This window comes from Dermatophagoides pteronyssinus, unplaced genomic scaffold (genome assembly GCF_027571235.1).
Source record: "Dermatophagoides pteronyssinus isolate colony J.1.1.1.1 unplaced genomic scaffold, Derpt_VIB-CSIC_2022.12 sq0045, whole genome shotgun sequence".
Taxonomy (NCBI): domain Eukaryota; kingdom Metazoa; phylum Arthropoda; class Arachnida; order Sarcoptiformes; family Pyroglyphidae; genus Dermatophagoides; species Dermatophagoides pteronyssinus.
The window spans coordinates 14,833-34,297 of NW_027461568.1; the positions used below are offsets into that span (position 1 = coordinate 14,833).

At 29.9% G+C, this 19,465-nt stretch overlaps 4 protein-coding genes across 5 annotated transcripts in view; 3 read left to right on the forward strand and 1 right to left on the reverse strand.

Annotated features, from left to right (window-relative positions):
- Positions 1 to 613: 613 nt before the first annotated feature.
- On the reverse strand, positions 614 to 7,731 carry flfl (serine/threonine-protein phosphatase 4 regulatory subunit 3 flfl). Its single transcript, XM_027339953.2, has 9 exons — positions 6,163 to 7,731; positions 5,382 to 6,097; positions 4,990 to 5,322; positions 4,764 to 4,907; positions 4,171 to 4,681; positions 3,776 to 4,088; positions 2,787 to 3,688; positions 2,481 to 2,722; positions 614 to 2,419 (listed from the first exon to the last, which is right to left on the reverse strand). The coding sequence occupies exons 1-9, from the start codon at positions 7,553 to 7,555 to the stop codon at positions 1,538 to 1,540; spliced, it is 5,436 nt and encodes a 1,811-aa protein (XP_027195754.2). The 5' UTR covers positions 7,556 to 7,731; the 3' UTR covers positions 614 to 1,537.
- A 3,331-nt stretch (positions 7,732 to 11,062) lies between these two features.
- On the forward strand, positions 11,063 to 16,095 carry LOC113790309 (uncharacterized). The gene is given in 9 exon segments (XM_075824029.1): positions 11,063 to 11,868; positions 11,871 to 11,929; positions 11,931 to 12,161; positions 12,163 to 13,501; positions 13,574 to 13,786; positions 13,853 to 14,076; positions 14,078 to 14,392; positions 14,472 to 15,366; positions 15,440 to 16,095. Coding segments are annotated over 9 exon segments (4,485 nt in total). The 5' UTR covers positions 11,063 to 11,129; the 3' UTR covers positions 15,910 to 16,095.
- Positions 16,096 to 16,434: 339 nt separating this feature from the next.
- Positions 16,435 to 19,463, forward strand: Rab1 (RAS oncogene family member Rab1). 2 transcript variants are annotated; one of them, XM_075824046.1, is made up of 5 exons: positions 16,435 to 16,674; positions 17,974 to 18,135; positions 18,222 to 18,387; positions 18,466 to 18,715; positions 18,784 to 19,463. In XM_075824046.1, the coding sequence occupies exons 2-5, from the start codon at positions 18,122 to 18,124 to the stop codon at positions 18,966 to 18,968; spliced, it is 615 nt and encodes a 204-aa protein (XP_075680161.1). In that variant the 5' UTR covers positions 16,435 to 16,674; positions 17,974 to 18,121; the 3' UTR covers positions 18,969 to 19,463. The 2 variants fall into 2 exon arrangements, with proteins under 2 accessions (XP_075680161.1, XP_075680160.1); XM_075824045.1 differs by having other exon boundaries at positions 16,435 to 16,611.
- The window catches only part of LOC113799211 (NDP-glycosyltransferase YjiC-like), a 52,447-nt gene continuing 51,940 nt past the window's right edge, over positions 18,959 to 19,465 (forward strand). Inside the window, exon 1 of the mRNA XM_075824043.1 lies at positions 18,959 to 19,124. Coding sequence (XP_075680158.1) covers positions 18,959 to 19,124 — 166 coding nt within the window. The remainder of the gene's footprint in view (positions 19,125 to 19,465) is intronic.

The window sequence follows — 19,465 nt, forward strand, 5'->3', positions numbered from 1 at the left end:
CCTGATACAATATTGGTGTGATAACTAGAATAATGAATTTTTGTGTGGAAAAAAATTGACAAGTTTTTTTGTCAATTTTTTTCCAGATTAGATTTTGACGTCGACGACAAAAAATATTGATAGATTTCCATGAAAAATCCCAATTTTTTTTCATTTTTGATTAGGATCCTTCCATATTGGATTAGATGATTTTTCAACCTTTTTTTTAAAAAAAAAAATTCTTTTTTAAAATAAACTGATAACTTGATTGGAGGTCGACAGATAAAAACAGATAAATCTTTGTTAAAAGTTGTTTTTATTTTTAGCCATTAATTTATTCATCAATTTTATTTTTGAGAACGAAAGAGGGTTATGAATTGAAACACGCACCAAAAAAAAAAAAAAAAAAAAATCCAAAAATTTCAATTCTTTCACTGAAACATTCTGACGTCACTCAAATTGGGATGCTTGAAAACAAAAAATAAATTATTCAAGTGCAAAATCGATCGAATCGATGAATTTGACGATCCAAAAAACGTTGAAATGAATTTCTCCAACCGAATGCAATATATCTCTATTTGTTTTCACATTTTTTTTTTGTGTTTATTGCAGCGCGAATTAAAACAAAAACAAATTAAAAAAGTGATAAGGGATATTTATTCATTGAATTCTTCAATAGAGAGACAAAGACGGAGAGACAGAAATTATATTTACAAGATTTGAAAAAAGAAAAAGAAAATATATTTATAAACGAAAATTGATAATTAATAATGAATAATTTGTAATTTGTAATTTGTAATTATTAGCGGAGGAGAAGGAGAGCAAAAAAAAAGAAATATTAAAGAAAAAAATCCAAATTGTTGTTGATCGAAAAGGAGTGGATCGCAAATTTAAATATTTTGAAAAAGAAGAAGAAAAATTTGAGAATTTTATGTGACAATTTTTTTTTCTGCTGTTGTTGTTCATCATCATCATCATTTAGCATCATTTTAAAGAATGAATGTGGTTGGTTGATGTGTGTGGTGTGTGTGTGGTGTGTGCCTAAATAATAAGATTTTATAAACAAACAAAAAAAAAATTCATTTTGGTGACCATAATTCACGAATGATGATAATGATGATAATGATAATGATGAGAGGATTATATGAGAATATATTTTTTGGACGAAAAAAAATATTAAAGGATGAAAAAAACATAGCAATCATCATCATCGATTAGTATTGGAAAGATGTATCTGTTGTTGTTCGATCAATGATTGATTGATTGATTGATTGATGAGTGAAGGGGCTAAAGAAAAATTGATAAATTAAAAAATAATTTACATATTTTTTTTTGTTGCAAATATTTGTCATTTGTATTGATTATTATTTTGTTTGTTTGTATTTTTGTTTCATCATTTAAAAACAAAAAAAAACAGAATTTTTCTCTGGTTTTTTATAATAAATGAGAGATAGAGATCGATTGTTTGTTTGTTTGTTTGTTTGTTTGCTTCATACAAACAGAATAAGGTGAGTTTGTTTGTTGAATTATTTGAAAAAATTAATTAATTAATAATCGGCTAACTTTCCGTTGTTGTATTATTCGTTTCATCACTTTCAATAAATGAATATCTAAATCGTTTTGTATCGGTATTTGATGAATCTGTTGTTGCAACTGATTCATTATTAAATAGTTGTTCCATTTTTGTTGATTGATGATCATCGATATTTTGTTTCAGTTCATCATTATCATTATCATTATCATTACCATCATCATCATCGTCATCATCATCATTATCATTATTATCATTATCATCATCATTATTGTCATCGGTTAATTTACGTTTTCTATTGATTAGAAGATTTTCTTTTTCATTATTATCATCATCATCACTAGTAGTTATTATTGAATTATCAGCAACCGATTGTTGTTCAGATAAAGAAGAACTACTAACACGTTCATCATTGATAATATCGTTTAATGATTTATTAGATTTTTCTTCAGATCCATTTGTTTTGGATTCAGAAATTGTTGATGTTGTTGTCGTTTCATGAACTAAAATATTATTATTATTATTGACCACCGGGTTGCTTTTATCCAATTTCGAACTACTACCAGATCGACCATGATGATGATGATGATGATGGTGATGATGATGTTTTGAACATGATTTCGATTCTTTATGTCTTTTGGTTATTTTGGTAATTGAACCACCACTACAACCTCCTCCATCACCGGATGAAACCGATTTGTTCGATTGAATACGAATGTTTATGTTTGAAGGACATTGTTGATTATGACTGGATGTTAAATGTTCTTCTTTTAAATCGTTTGTATTTTTTCCAACATAATTATCATCATCGTCTTCATCATCGACATTTTCTTCTTCTTTTGGGGTGTCTGAACTTTCTGAGCTATTATCATCTTCGTCTGAATCTTCATCCGAATAATCGACCAATGCCTAATTAAATGAATTCATATTAGATTTATAATAAATTATATTAGCTATAAAATATACAAACCTTTCGAGACAAAACAGTTTCTGTAGCCGATTTACCGGTTAAATTATTATTGTTAAGATTATGGAATGCTGCAGCAGCAGCTGCTGCTGCTATATGTTGTCCCATTACTGATAATTGATGAGGATGAGCATTATTCGATAAATTAGTGTTATTGGTACGGAATTGTTGATTTGCATTCTGTGTGCTTAATGTTCCAGAAGCTGCAGTTAAGAAATTTGTAGTTTTATGATTCAAATTTATAGCTATGTGTATTTAAGAATACAGTTAATACTCAGACTTTAAGAACAAATAAATCACAAAACTTACTTAATTTACGATCATTACTTTTCTTTTTACCCATAGACAATAATCCAGAACCGGAGCCTATTGTACCACTGACCGTTTGTGAAGCTCCTGAACTGGCAGCTGCTACAGATGCTAATGACGAAAAGAATGGAGAATCTACAAATGAAACAGTAGCACTGTTTGTACCTGATGTAGAAATTGCACCACTATCATGATGGTACAAAGAATTTGTGGCAGCGGTTAGGCTATTATAACTAGAAGATATTGAACCGGACGAAGAACCAGATGAAGTTGTATTTGTGCCGCCGCTGCTACCACCACCTCCTCCTCCCGAATGCAACGATGAAATATGTAGATGATGTTGATGATGATGTAAAACAGTTCCGGCATTATTCGAAGAACCAATTTTTCCAACTTGATGATGATGCAATGATAGTCCATGTTGACCATAATGATGATGTTGTGCAGCAGCAGCAGCAGCCGCAGCATAATCGATTGGATCAGTACCAGCAGCAGCGGCTGAAAGTGCTGCTGCCGCAGAACTTAATGCTAAATGATTTTCAAGCACATTCGATGTTTGATTTGAATCAGGAGGAGAAGAGCCATCTGAACCAACGGTAGTTGCTCCAGGAATCAAAACTTCATCATCATCTTCACCTGAATGATGGTGGTGATGATGATGACCAACACTATGATGTGAATAAGTCATACCACCAACTCCAACACCAATATCATCATCGTCATCATCATCATCATCCGGACATTCTTCTTCTTCATCATCGTCATCGGCATTAAACCACATATCTTCTTCTTTGTCTAATTGCCGTGGATCTCGTCGAAATCGATGATGATGAGCTGTTAATGAAGATTGCGCATTCGTTCCAGTTCCCAAACCACTTCTCGAAAGCATTAATGCATTAGTACTATTTAAAAAAAATTATACAATTTTTTTATTAGAAAAAATCATCAATTAATCAAATATAAAGTGAACATAGTTTATCGGAACATACGGGTTAACAGAATTTCGTTGCTGTTGTTGTTGATGATCATATCGACGTTTCATTGATTTAAATGTACGAACATAATCAATTCGTTCTAGTTTATTTTTCCAAAAACGTTCTATTGTATATGATAACAATGTATAAATCTCATTCTGATCAATAAATTCAAATAAATCAATAACTGCTGAATCCAATAAATTATATCGACCACGATTTGATACAAAAGTATCGATGATTGGTTGAAATTGATTTAACGTCACAATATGACGATTGTAAAATTCATCTTTTAGGCCGACCAATTTTCGCATAAAACGTATAACAGCTAATTTTATAAATTTAAAAATAATCAATTTGGTTCTTTATACAAAAGAAAAAAACATTCAAAATCAAAAAGAAAAACTTACTTAGAACAAGGAATGTATGTCGTGATTTGGTCAGAATCATAATACGACGAACAATATCTTTATGCAGTAAATATGATCGAATATGATAAGCATGATGTTCAATACAAAATGTCAATAACTCTAGTATTATGGCTAATAATTGAGCTGCTTGACATGAATTTTCGAATGCTGATTCTAATGGTTCATTGTTGCTTAATATTGTATTGTTTTGAATCAAAGATGTTAACGAGCTCGTATTTGTCGTTGATATTGGTTGGGTAGTTGGAAAAATTGAATGATTTGTTTGTGAAACCGGAATTCCAGATGTTGGTTGTACATTACTATGATTATTATTATGTAATGCAAGATCTAGTTGATTTGTTGTTGTTGACGAAGTTGGTGGAGGTGGAGGCAAAGGTGTTGTAAATGACGGAGATGTAACCGGTGAAGCAGTTACAGCTAAAATTGGCGCCGTCATATAACCAATACAATGTTTATAGAAATAATTTAAAAATTCAGATTTTTCCGTTTTCTGTAAAAAAAACAAACAGTAATTATCAAATAAAAAAAATTGTTTAAATTAAAAAAAAAGAAAAAACAAAAACCAAACATACGTTCAATGCAGGAGTGGTGAGCATATTATCTGGATCAATAATCATTTTTAAAATTCCTGATAATTGTTGCGCCATGCCTAGATCAGGATCAATATCACAAATCATTTGTTCAATGATTATATTTATTATATATTGTTCCGATGGCTGCTTTGGTCAAATACAACACACAAAAAAAAGATGAATATTATAATCAGAATCAATCAATCAATCAATCAAACATCATTACCTTATCATTTTTTATTTCTTGTTGAAGGGCATATTCACGAACCATTGATGGTGAATAATCAACAACATATGTTAAGAGATCGACAGCACCCAATTTAATGGAAACATCATTACATATTAATAATGTTTCGATTGTTTGTAATAAACCAAATGATGATAGAGTTTTAATAAAAGTTTCACGATTTTGTAATGTATGTGAAAATGTACATAATTCTTTCAGGAACAAAACTAAATCACGACGTTTTTCTTGAAACGATGGTTCCGTATCGGATAGTTGACGAAATAATTCTTTTAAAAATTTTTCATCTTCTTGTATCAATGTGACAATTTCAATCTGAAAAGAAATGTTTATTATAGAAAATGGAAAAAATTCTTGAAAAAAAAACTCTTTACCTTATTAAAAAATAAAAGTGAAGATAATGTGGAAAGCATATTATCTTCGAATATTGATGGTGATGGCATTATAACATCCTGAATGTATTGCACACGATATGTTTGATGAATTTTAGAAACAAGTTCCGATTTACTTAATGGTATAACCTCTTTGAAACGAGAAACATTTCGTAGAAATTCACGATGACGTTTTTCTCTCACTAAACGCATTAATTCTGATTCAGATGATGATGGTAAATATGTAAAATAAGATTGCGATTGTGATGATAATGCATGCGGCATTTGTGTAGTTGTTGTTGTACTTGCTGATGATGATGATGATGATGATGATGGAGGCGATGTTTGCTGCGACAATCTTTGTTGTTGTTGATTGTTGACATTGTTATTACTTTTGGCTTGATATTCTCGTACACGAGCACCATTTGGATCATATTCAAATACACCGATTACATCCGAAATTGCTTGATCCGATAACATAATCTCAAGCAGTGTACTTTTGTTTAATAGGAAAATATTTTTAAATATTTCATACATTTTTTGTAACGATGGTATATCTAATCGTTCTTCAAGTTGTCGAAATAATTCCAACAATTTAAGAATATAATTATCATTTTCAAGCGCTAAAGTAATATTATCTTTTTTACTAGCTGTTGTCAACGATGATGTAAGAACGGAATTAATCTCATCCAAACGATTCACTTCGATTGGTGGTAATTCTAGTCAAAAATTATGAAAAATTAAATTCAAATTAAAACAAAAACAATCATATATGTCAACATACCATTGTCTTCATCTTCGATTAAATCCTGAGTAATATCTACCGATGGATCTTTACCTTGAACTTGACATATTTTGGCCCAAATTTCTTCACATCCAATTCGTTCTTGAAATGATAATGCTAGATCATAGTTTTCACCTTCGGACCATACAATCAAAGTATCTTGTTGTTTTTGGTATGCAGTATCAGGCATTATTTTTGATTCTAATAATGTTGAACCATCAGTTTCAGCTCTAACCAATAATGACATTCCATTTAAACGATCAATATAACTTGATGATACATGACCAGTACCACGATCATCCCATGTGCGATTTGCATTCAACATATATAATTTTACACGACGACGAGTATCAGTAGGATTATTATTTGAAAATATCGATGAAGATTCTGTCGTTGTTGTTGTTGTTGATGATGATGATGATTCATCTGATGATGTTTTATTTGAAGCAATAGTATTATTATTATTAGAAGAAGACGTCGTCGTTGATGTTGTTTTTGTCGTTGTTGTTGTTGATATTGTTGTTGTTAATGATTGTGATTCATTATTTTGGCCTAATATTTCTTGTTGTTGTTGATGTTCTTCACTACAAATTAGATCAACATCCGTATCAAGATCATCATCATCTCGATCATCGATATTATCATCATTATTATTTGATTTTACATTTTCAGATGATAAAGATGTAGATACAAGTGCAACATTAGTAATTGAAGAGGAAGTATTATTATTATTATTATTATCATCATCATCATCGACGTCATCTTCATCATCACCATCACCATCACCATCATTATCATTATCATCATCATCATCATCATCATTGATTGAATTTGATGATGAAAATCTACTATTATTATTAATCGAATCTGTTGATGAATTTGTTGTTGATGATGCAGCTGATGTTGAAGAAGATGATGATGAAGATGATGATGTTGACATTTGAGAATCAGAATCATCACTACTAACACCACCACCAACACCACCACCACTATCAACACAACCAATAACACTTTCTACACTAACAATAATATTATCTGTTGTATCATTATTTTTAATTCCATTTTGTGAATTATCTTCTTGTTGTTGTAATGAAGACATTATTGTTGTCGTTGTATCTGTATTTGGCTGTGTTTGTTGTTGTTGATGTTTTATTAAATTTTCATCATCATCATTATTATCCATTTGATTTCGAAGATGATGATCAACAATAAATTCTTTTGATGAATTATTTTTTATTAATGATGATTGTGACATTGTTGTTGCAGTAATCGTTGTTGTTGTTGTTGCGGCTGTTGAATTTGTAACAGACAACGATGACAAAGAATCATCATCATTATTAACATCGTTTTCATTTGTTGTTGAATCTTTATTTAATTCTTTATCGTTAGACATTGGATTTTATCAATTCTTCTTTTTGTTGTTGTTTGATTGCTGCTACTGTTGTTGTTGTTGTTGTTGTTCATACAAGAAAATTGAATTAATTTTTTTTTCTTTCAAACTACATTTGATGTTCGATTTATAGAATGTGGTTCAAAGTTTTTTTTTTTGTGGGAGCAAAAAGAAAAATATTGATTTTTTTGATGATAAAATCTTTTTCTGTTTGATGATGCTGTAAAATTAGTCAAAACATGAATGTAAATGATGATGATGACGAAAATTGACAAAATGAGGTAGAAAAAAAATGAGATTCTCTTCACGCCAAGAATAAATTTCGCGCCCAAAAAATATCTATAAAAAAAAATGAAAATCCTATTAGAAAAACGAAAAACAAACAAATAAAAAAATTAGTAAAATTTCACAAAAAAAAACTTTAAAATTTTCAATTTCACAACTGCAAAAATCAATTCAATCTTATCAAATTCATCATTATTATCATCTTAAAATGATATTTTCTTTTGGCAAAATAGCCTTAACATACACCGAAAAAAACTCCAAAACAAGAAAAAAAATGTCTACAAAGAACACAAAAACACTGATGGCTATTAACCAAAATAACTGAAAAGAATTTTATCAAACAAAAATATTTCATGATGATGATAAAATTATCAAAAGAAGAAGAAAATTATCAAATTTTGATAAAACAAAATCACAAAAACTGAATATGGATAGAAAAATTGAAATTTTCATATTTTGGTAAATCGTTTTTTTCTGCCAAAATTGTCAATGAAAACATTGACCGCCTAAAAATTCTTAGCGATTAACAACAACAAAAACCAAAGAGAAAAACATTCGAATCTTAATATTGTGTTAGTTAAGATTCGAATGTCAAAAACAACAACAACAAAAACAGAATCCCTATATTTTCACAATTTTAGTGCGAAAATTTCAAATTGAATTTCGATTTTTGTTTTTGATTACTTTTTTTCATTTAACCACAATAATTGATTGATTGATAATCTACAGTGAAAATAACAACAAAAACAAAATCAATGATAAACAACAACAGCAATGGATTGGATACAAACCTTTTGTTATTTTTGTTGTTTTTGTGACCAAAATAGATAGATAGATAGACAATGTAATGACAATGATCTAATTAATGTTTTTTTTGTGTGTGTGTGTGGATGGGATTTTCTTAAGATGATGATGATGAGGATAAAGTAATTTGATGATGGCGATATTTTCATTCAGTTATCGATGATGATTATTATATATGAAAATAACAGAATTCAAAACAAAGAAAAAGAAAAAGAATTCTTAATGACAAAAAATTGATAATCCACAATATTGCTTAGGTTTGTTGTTGTTGGTTGTAATCAATATTCGAATGGATATTTTTGTTTTGTTTATTTTGCGTAAACATCCAAAAGAAAATTTTTTTGTTCCCAATAAAAAACAAAACACTGAAAGAAAGCAAGAGAGAAAGAGTGTGTTGTTGTGTTTAGAGAAGGATATAGTTCTTCTTCTTTTTTTCTCATTTACATTTCATTCATTTTTTTTCATTTTTTTCATTTTCAATTCAGAATCAATCAATCACAACACACAACAAACAAACAAACAAACAAACAACACAGAATAATACATTTTTTGATCATCGAAATTTTCAGAAACGCTGAACGCGAGAAAAAGAGAACAGAGCAAAGAGAGAAGAGAGCAAGCAAAAAAAAAAAAAAAAAAAGATTAGAGCGATATGAGAGAGGTTAATGAAGAGAGAGATAGAGTATACTTCTTTTTTTTTAATATTCGAATGCTAGCAGCAAGTTTACTAGCAGTCAGCAGTCAAAAGGTAGTAGTTAATGGAATTGATATAAAAATGAAAATATAATGACGATGACGACGTCAATTTATGAAATGAAATGGAAAAAAAAAAACTTTGATCTTTGTTGATCAAAGTAAAGAGGAGGAGGAGGATGAAAGAATCCATCAATCAAAAGAGAAAAAAACAATTCACACCCCCTCTTTTATCGTTCTTGACCACTACCTTTGATTTTTTTTTTGCTGGATTCTGAACAAAAAATCTGATAGGTGTGTTGTCTATCTGTCTGTCTGTCTGTCTGTCTGACATGTTTTTTGTCATTACACGCGGGTAAAACACGGGTATTTTTTTTCTTCCATAGTAGTGGTCTATTTTTATGTTGAATTTTTCGCGCGAACCAAAAAAATTTTTTTTTTTTTTTTGTGTGTTTACACCGGCCAACACACAAAAGAAATCCCACACAATAAGAATAGAAAGGGGGAAATGGCGGCATAGTAGTGGTTGAACATGATATTCTCGTTTTTCCAAAAAAAAAGAAATAAACATTTTCATACAATGTTGGTTGTTTATTGATTCAAACGAACCAAAAGCGTAATGCCAGATTTATATGCTGCAATGGGAAATTGAAATTATTCTTGGAATATGAATTGAATGATGTTCTGGATTTGATAATTTTTCCAGCAAAAAGAAAGATTGATTATGATTTTCGAAGGATCAGATTACATTCTGAAATCATTGTCATTAGGATCGAACCGCGGTAATTTAAGAATTTTCAACGTTTTTTTCATTTGACGTTTACGCGAAAGGATCGGAAAACAAAAAAGGAAAATTTTTGTTTCATTTTCAAAATTCAATCAATGTTAAAATTGAATTTCATTTTAAGCAAAATGATTTGAAAAAATCGATCGGCGATCATCCGAATCTTGATTTTGAAGCGTTTCCGAACCTCGTAATTTGAATACATGTTTTGTTTTTCCGAAATTACCCGAAAACATTCCAATCAGATTAAATTGTTTTTTCAGCAAAGAAAGTTTCTCGATTTTTCCAATCATATTTTATGTATGTGTGATGTGATCAGCCGAATGTGAGTACGTACAACAACAATTTAGCGATCAGAACAATTTCGAAAATATCCCAAAAAAACAAAAATTTCATCATCATCATCATCGATTGTTATCGATAGTTGTTATCGATAACAAAACAATCGATCCATTTCCAAAAAAAAGAAAAAAAACATTCAACTTCCGATCAACCTTAAAGAAATCGGGATCTGGTCAATCATTCGAACAAAATCGAACTACAATTATTAACCGGGACCGGGATTTGTCCGATACCGTTTTGGTCCAACAACCAAATAAGGGTCAATCATTTTTGAACGGCAGCAGCTGTCGGTTTTCGATCGCGAGCCCCCAAAAAAATCAAAAACGACAACGACAAAAGAGCGACGTTCGTGTGTGTGGTAACAAACACGAAACAACGTGTGTATTTCTCTGTATGTATGTATGTTTTATGTTGGTTGGCTTGATGTGTGTGGATGGTGTTTTTCTATGTTGTTTTATTTGATATGAGTCTGCACAAAGACATACATTTTTGCTTTTTGTTTTCACGGATACAATCTGCTCTTTATTTCTCTGTGTCTTTTTATATTTTGTCGTTGGCCGTTCTTAAATCATATATTTTTGGTAAAGTTTTTTCGATCCGATATCGATCCGATCTATGGTTTTCTGGCAAAATCGATCCTAATTTGGTTTCGAAGATCGAACATTGACAATGTCATCGGAATGTGAATATGAAATTGAACAGGCAGATGGATCGGATGATCATGATCATCCGGGAATGATTGCCGACCATGGTCAAAATGATGATAATGATAATGATTTTATGGTTGCACAAGAAATGATCATTGCTAATGATATTGAAGCTGAAGCTGAAGATGATGATGACGAAATGCAACTAAATCAAAATGATAATCAAAGTTCGATGCTTTATAACGATAATGATTCTCAACAACAAAATTCATCGAATAATGAAGAATCGAGTGGTGGTGATGATGATGGTTCGGATTCTGGTCCTGAATCCGGTTCATCAAATGATGATGATGATGATGATGAAGAAGAAGAAGATGGTGATGAAGAATCATCTTCAGGTGATAAAGACGAACAACAATCATCACAACAAAACGATGATGACGAAGATGATGATGAAGATGAAGAAGTTGATATAAGTCAAGAATCGAATGAAAACAATCAACAACAACAACAACAACAATCGAAATCAAGCTCAACATCGAACGTAATCGAACAACAGCAGCAAAAACGTTCGAATCAGCAAGATTCGAACGATGAACATTCGAATGACCAGCATTCGAATCAACAACAACAAGATTCGGTTGCTGACCAGCAACAAGACGATAATCATCGTTCTGAACAACAAGAATCTTCTGGACAAGAAGAATCATCAGAAAAACCATCAACAAAAATCCGTCAAGGTTATGAAGATGAAACAGAAATAATAAAAATTGTGATGAAATGGGTGTTTATGGTTGGAATGAATTTAAAAATTCAAAAATTAAAACCATTTTCACGTGAAGAATATGAACGTTTTCAACAACCATTTCGTTATGGTTGGAAACGTGAACTTGTATTACGTTGTCCTGGCGGTAATCATAATAATAATAATAATAATCGTGCAACGGATAAAAAAGCAGGTGATGTTTATTATCATACACCGAACGGTTCGACAAAACTTCGTAGTTATGTTGAAATGAATTTATATTTGAAACGTAATCCAAAAATCATTGAATTTGAATGTTACAAATTTTACATATGCAAAACAACCAATTTATCGTCCACCAAATGAAATTGTTAGACATGCAATGCAACGTGGTGCAAATTATGTTGAACGTCCATTTGCATTTAATCAACATATTCGTGTGAGGCAACCGCAATCGCAATCGCAACAAAGAAAATCTGTTTCGAATTCGAATCAATCGCAAATGACCACCACCGCTAACAACAATAATAGTTCAATATTATCAAATAATGAAGATGAATCAATGGATGATGGTAATTTTGGTCGTGGTAAACGTAAACGTGTTATACCATCCAGGTATGATGATGAAGAAATTGATCTGCCAATGAATAAACGAAATAAACATGGTAATCATCAACAAACATCAACTTCGAATCGTGAATCATATTCAAATAGTAATTCGAATGATGGCCATTCACCACAATCAAATAAATTATCAATGTCATTATCATCAACTGGTGGTGGTGATCGTGGTGGTGGATCATCAACGACATCAAAAATGTCAGCACAAGAACGACGTCGTTTACTTCAACAACAATTATATCATCAGGTTAATGAAGAATTTAAACGTGAAAAAGAACTTGAACAACAGAAACAACAACAGCAGCAGCAGCGGACAACAACGGCTACTATTTCGACTGATAAAGAATCTTCGGGTCGTCATGGTGGTTCATCGTTACTTAAAATGAAAATTATTAAAGGTTCGAATGGAAATCGTAAAGTTGATCAAAATAACGGTGGTGGTAGTAATGGTGGTGAACAATCTTTATTGACAAAAGATTCGATTGCTAGTCAACAACAACAGCAGAATGGTCATGCTACCAATGATGATGGTGAGGACAAAAAAGAACAAACATCGAAGCAACCAGCGGAATCAGAACCAATGGAAGGCGAGGTGATACAGCCGGAAAATTGTCGTCAACCATGTAGTACAAATTGTCCTGGACGAAGAAATGTTCTACCGAATTTAATGTGTTATCGTTGTTTTTGTTTATTTCATTTGGATTGTGTACCGGATGGAATGTTTTTGAAAAATAATCTGTTTGCATGTCCAAATTGTGTAACCGATGATGATCGTTTGATTGATAATGATGGTGATGAAAAATTGACGAAAAATGATGATCAAACTAATGAAATTGCTTCGACAACAACAATAACACCAACTTTGACATCGACAACTTCAACATCGTTATTGATGGCCAATTCGAATAAGATGAAAAAAATGAATCCAAATTCCCTGTTATTAAAACAACAATTAACAAATCCATCAACGAAATTATCAGCGTCATCAGTGCGTCCGACGAACAATCATCATTCATCATTGATTAATGGTAAGCGATTTTGTTGAATTTTAGACAGAATTTTTTTTTCTAACTTTTTTGCTAAATTCGTTCGAAAAAAAGATGCGTCTTCCGTAAATTCTGTAACAACAAATTCGAAAAAATTATCAACAAAATTCCAGCGAAAATCCATTAATAATAATGAATCATTGCTATCGATCAATGGTCATCACCATAATCATTCGAATTCAATGAAAAATATGAATGGACAATCATCATCGACGACAGCAACAAATTCAAATTCAAAAAATAAAAAATCTTTATCCAGACGAATCGGTATGTTGAAAGTATTTTTGCTTTGCTTTGAGATTCTGTTGATTAAAGAATTTTTTTTTCTCAAAGTTCCTCCTTATGTATCGACACCACCATCATTATCACCACATCCACATTCAACTATTTCGACTGAATCATCATCATTAAAATTTCAACCAGGTATTAATCATATTTATCGTTTAGCACAATCTGCAAATGGACATTCAGTTGTTATAAAAGATCGTACACAACCGTTATTATCGAATGGACATTATCATCATCATCATTCATCATCAACAAGTCATATGAATGGTCATCATGAATCATGGTCATTCAGGAATAAAATCTGATCGTCTAACAACAATGAATTATAATTATCTGAATAGTGCACAAAAACTTTTACATGAAAATCAAGCACTTTTGGATGAAACTGCACAACAAATGGCTAGAACACATTATTATTCTACATTGAATAATGGTGGTAGTAGTGATCTTTATCCGGGTAAAACAATGATAACCACCGCAACCAGCGAAAAAATTATCAATCCAAAATCAAAATGGTTAAAATATCAACAAAAACATTATAATTTTTTTAATCGTTTTGATTCGATGCTTCGTATTTTGGTCAATGTAAGTTTTTTTCTAATATTTTGGTTTTTGACTTTTGATTTCATTTTTGTTGTTTGTTTTTTTTTCTTTCTTTCAAAAGCTGGTTGAATATTTAGATTTTAAAGATATTCTGAATTTACGACTAGTTAATCGACATTGGTCACATTTATTATCCAAATCAATAATATGGAAAAATTTACATTTAAATGGTACGCCGATATTGGATTGGAAAAAATTCGCCGATACTATTCATGGATCAAAATTTTGGTTACGTTCGATTGATTTTACCGGGATTCGTATTGTGCTGAATCAACAACAACAATCCGGAAATCTAACAAGAAATGAAAAAATTAATCAATTTTGGAATGGATTTGAACAAATATTACCAGAAATTTCTGAAATTGAATCACTTCGATTTGGTTCGGTACCATTATTTATAATTGAAAATTTAATGAATTCATTCGAAAAACAATCATTTAGTCGAATTCATACGTTGATAGTATCGAATATATTCGATACCACTGATTCGAATCAACAATTTTGTACGTTGAAATTTTTATCCAAAATTTCTTCGATCAATCAATCATTGAAAACATTGAAATTAAATTCAAATAATGGATTAATATTATCGACGAATGATCAACAATCAACAGTTTTTTCAGCTTTAAAACAACTCACCCGACTGCAAACATTTGAATGTTTATCATTGAAAAATTTTTCAATCGATCAATTTGCTCAATTATTTTCTAATCTAAATCGAATTGATTTAAAACAATTATCCATTGGTAGTTGTTCAACATGGTTTCAACCAAATGAAAATGAAACAAAAGTTGATACATTATTTGAAAATTTATCAAAATTTTCAAATTTAATTACATTACGTTTACGTGATGTTAATATAAATTCAATTCATTCAAGTCATTTAGTTAATCTATTTGAATATTTAATTATTGTAGAGAATTTATCATTGGAAAATTTGGTTATTGAAAAATCTGGTAAGATTTCTTTTTGATTATTTTGATTGTTTTTCCATTTTTTAATTTTCTTCCCTTTTGATTTTTCTGGTAGCCAAACAAAATTGGACATCATTATTATCAATGTTAAAATCATTACCATTAAGATATTTTCATTTATCATCATATGAATCATTTTCAAATCGTACAATATTTGAATCATTAATACAATTATTATCATCACAAAAACGTAAATATTTACATATTCATTGGTCAATAACGGTAGATATTGATGATATGGGACATTGTTGGGTACCATTATCACTGAAATCATTCAATAAACATTTTGAATCAAATGATAATGATGAACAAGGTAAAATGTTTATTGAACAATATTTTGGCTCGAGTGTACAACCAAATGATGATTCCTATCAATTGATTCAATCATCGAATGAATCTTCACCAAATACGATGATAATATTGATCGAAATGGAAACATTAAAAAATTTAATTATAAATAAATTACCATCGTTTCTTCGTAAAGATCCTACTATTTTATCATCATTGGATATTGTTCCACAATAATCAATCAATCAATCAAACAATTTCATTTTTGAATTCAAAATTCTCATCGTTTTTTTTTCGACGCTTAAAAATTCCATTTTTTTCTTTTTGTTCGCATCTTTCTCTCTCTCCCTATCTCTAATAATGTTCAGATGAATCTTTCGTTCACATTCTACCGAAGAAAATAAATAAATTTGATAATTTTGACTAGTCTTTTTGAAATTATAAAAAAAATGTTTTAAAATTTTAAAAAATTTCAATTTTTTTGAAATAAAATTTGAATCCATTCATAAACTATGTATCCTAGGGGTAGTAGTAAAAAAATGAGATATTATTGGTTAACAAACAAGAAAGGTGTGACCATGAAAGTTGATTTCCTGAATCCATTAATGCTGTTATCATTTTTATCCAATTATACCCTTCCTGCCATCTTTTGGTTATGCTTCTACCCATAAAACTAACTACTACTACTACCACAAAAAAAAAATCATAATTAAAAGAACTCATTGTGTGTGTGTTTTGGATGCATTTTGGTTTTGGTTTTCTGTTTCTGTTATGATATTTTGGCTTCGTCATCATTTGTGTTGTTTTGTGTACAATTTTTCAATGGTAAATACGCCGTTCTGATCATCATAATCATAATATCATCATCACCAACGACCAAGACGAAGACGCGTATCTCTTTGTGAATAATCATCATCTGAAATCATCATCATCATTTTGGTTGGTGCTTGGCGATTAAGAACTTTGAATTTTTTTTAACTTGTTTGCTTCAAAAAACTATTAGTGTGTACCTTTCATTGAGTTTTGTTCGTTTGCTTGTTTGTTTTCGTTTGCTTGAATGATTTCATCGGTTCATTGTTGTTGTTATTATTATTGTTGATCTTTTTGTTTCGGTGGCTGTTGTTTTTTTCTACCGAATTTCGACCAAACATCGAATTTATTTTGCTTGTTTTCACTTTTACAGAGAGAAAAAAAGCCCAAATTTTTATAAATTCAATATCAACATTAATCTTCTATCATCATTATTGAATATATACTTTTTTTTAAAAAAGGTTTCTGTTGTTGTTGTTTTAATCGTATACAATAACGATATCAATAAAAAAATATAGAAAGATATATTGTGAGAGAGAGAGTAAGAGAGTGTTAAAAAAAGAACGATATAGCCAGAGAGAGAGAGAGAGAGAGAGAGAGAGCAACCATATTATCATTATCATCATCAAATTAAAAAACACACACACGCAATAATAATTTTATTGGCGTTTCACTTGTTTCATTAGTTTTCATTTTCTCTTTCTCTCGCTGTTTTTTCAAACACAGTTTTTTTGATAAACATTTTTGCTTTCCTTGAATAGAATTCAACAAAAACAAAACAAAAAAACTGAAAATTTCTATTTTTTTTCAATCGAATATTCTTCGAATCAAAAAATCGTTCGATTCTATTTTAACATTGTTTGGGTTAGTTCGAAGATTATATCTTCTTTTCTTCTTTGAGTAGAATTAGAATCTCTCTATGTTTCAAGGTATCTCCTCTAAAAGTAAGGTAAGTCGATTTTTGATTATTATTCCATTACCGTATGATTAATTCTATTTCAATATTTTTCGTTTTGTTGAAGGTTTTGCTGACGTGTAACGACGACGACAATCATATCGATCTCCTTATGATGATGATGAATTTATGAAAATTTTATTCTTTGAAAATGTCCTTGTTTTTGTTTTAATTTTCGACATTTTTTCCCTGATTATATTCATCATTCTGTTTGTGTTTTTTGATTGATTGACTAGTCCAAAACTACAAAAATCTCACATTTCTTTTCAACCATTTTATTTACATCGAATGTTTTTTTTCATTTTTTGGTGGATGTAAACGAAATGTAGGGCGTGTTTTGAGTGATTGAGTGAATGAATGATTTATTATCGTCTTAATTTTTTTTGTTTGTTTGTTTTTGTTTGAAAGATTTTTAATGGCCAAAAATCAACCCATAATAATATTGATTTTGGCCATTAAAAATCTTTAATGATTAAGTTTTTTCAATTTTGATTAATCTTTTTCTCATTGTTTTTTCTTTTTCTTTTCCATTTCAGATTTCGTTTCCCCGTTAGTTAGAAAATTCTGGTCTATAGATATAAACAAAATATTCTTTTTTTTTTGTAAATATAAATAAATATATTTAGCATCAAATATATAAAAATTCCAAAAAAAAACAACAAACAAACAAACAACTTTAACAAAATGAATCCTGATTAGTAAGTTTTCTTTTTTAAATAATTTTCTCTGTTACAATCTTTTTATAAATCTTTTTGTTTTTATTTTGTTTTTTTTCTATAAATAGTGATTATTTATTTAAATTATTATTGATTGGTGATTCGGGTGTTGGTAAATCATGCCTTTTGTTACGTTTTGCTGATGATACATATACAGAATCGTATATATCAACTATTGGTGTTGATTTTAAAATTCGTACAATTGAATTAGATGGTAAAACAATTAAATTACAGGTAAGCAAATAGTGTTTGTTTGTTTATTTGTTTTCTTGAATTTTTAATTTGGAAATTTATTTATTTATTAATTTTAAGATTTGGGATACAGCTGGTCAAGAACGTTTTCGTACAATAACATCATCATATTATCGTGGTGCACATGGTATAATTGTTGTTTATGATGTAACAGATATGGAAACATTTCAAAATGTTAAACAATGGCTTCAAGAAATTGAACGTTATGCATGCGATAATGTTAATAAATTATTGGTCGGTAATAAAGCTGATGTGGTTGCTAAAAAAGTAGTCGATTATACAACAGCCAAAGAATTTGCTGATAATCTAGGTATGTTTGCATTTGAAATTCTTTTCTATATTGATATTTGATGATTTATTCTCGAAATATGACAACAGGCATTCCATTTATCGAAACTTCAGCCAAACAGGCTACAAATGTTGAACAAGCATTCTTGATGATGGCATCGGAAATTAAATCACGTATAGGTCCATCAACTGCTTCCAACAGAGATACCGGTGGACAAACTATTAATCCAGGACAGACAACTTCGATTAATCAAAAATCAAGTGGATGTTGTTAGAAAACAAAAAAAAAATTCATTACATCATTCATTTTCGATTCAAAACAAAAAAAAAACAATCTTTTATTGCCTGCTGCTGCTGTTACATAATCGTTGTTCATTTGAACATACCCATTCAACAACAACAACAAAAAAAAAATAGTTGTCTTTATAATAATAATACATCAAGCATCTCTCTCTCTCTCTACCTAATATCTTGTTTCGGTGAATTCAAACCAAAACTAAATGTTTTTTTTAATTCAAAAGTTTGGCGGCAATATTTCAAATATTTCAACAACAACATCAACAAAAATTGATTGTCAAATTGATTTCTCTCCCTCCCTTCATATATTATCTTTACACAATCTTCACACTCACACACACACACACGCATACATTGTCACAAAATACCTACACCCATAATATACTTTATAATAATAATGATATTTAACAACAACAACAACAACAACAAAATCTTATTTAAAAAATAAATTTTAAAATTGTTAAACTTTTTAATA

Coding starts and splice junctions, on each gene's coding strand:
- Rab1 (XM_075824046.1), top strand. Junction 18,388..18,465: donor GTAAAACAATTAAATTACAG/GTAAGCAAATAG, acceptor ATTAATTTTAAG/ATTTGGGATACAGCTGGTCA. Junction 18,716..18,783: donor AGAATTTGCTGATAATCTAG/GTATGTTTGCAT, acceptor ATATGACAACAG/GCATTCCATTTATCGAAACT.
- flfl (XM_027339953.2), bottom strand. CDS start 7,555: ATGTCTAACGATAAAGAATTAAATAAAGATTCAACAACAAATGAAAAC. Junction 5,323..5,381: donor CACTTTTATTTTTTAATAAG/GTAAAGAGTTTT, acceptor ATTTCTTTTCAG/ATTGAAATTGTCACATTGAT. Junction 2,723..2,786: donor AAGTAATGATCGTAAATTAA/GTAAGTTTTGTG, acceptor AAATACACATAG/CTATAAATTTGAATCATAAA.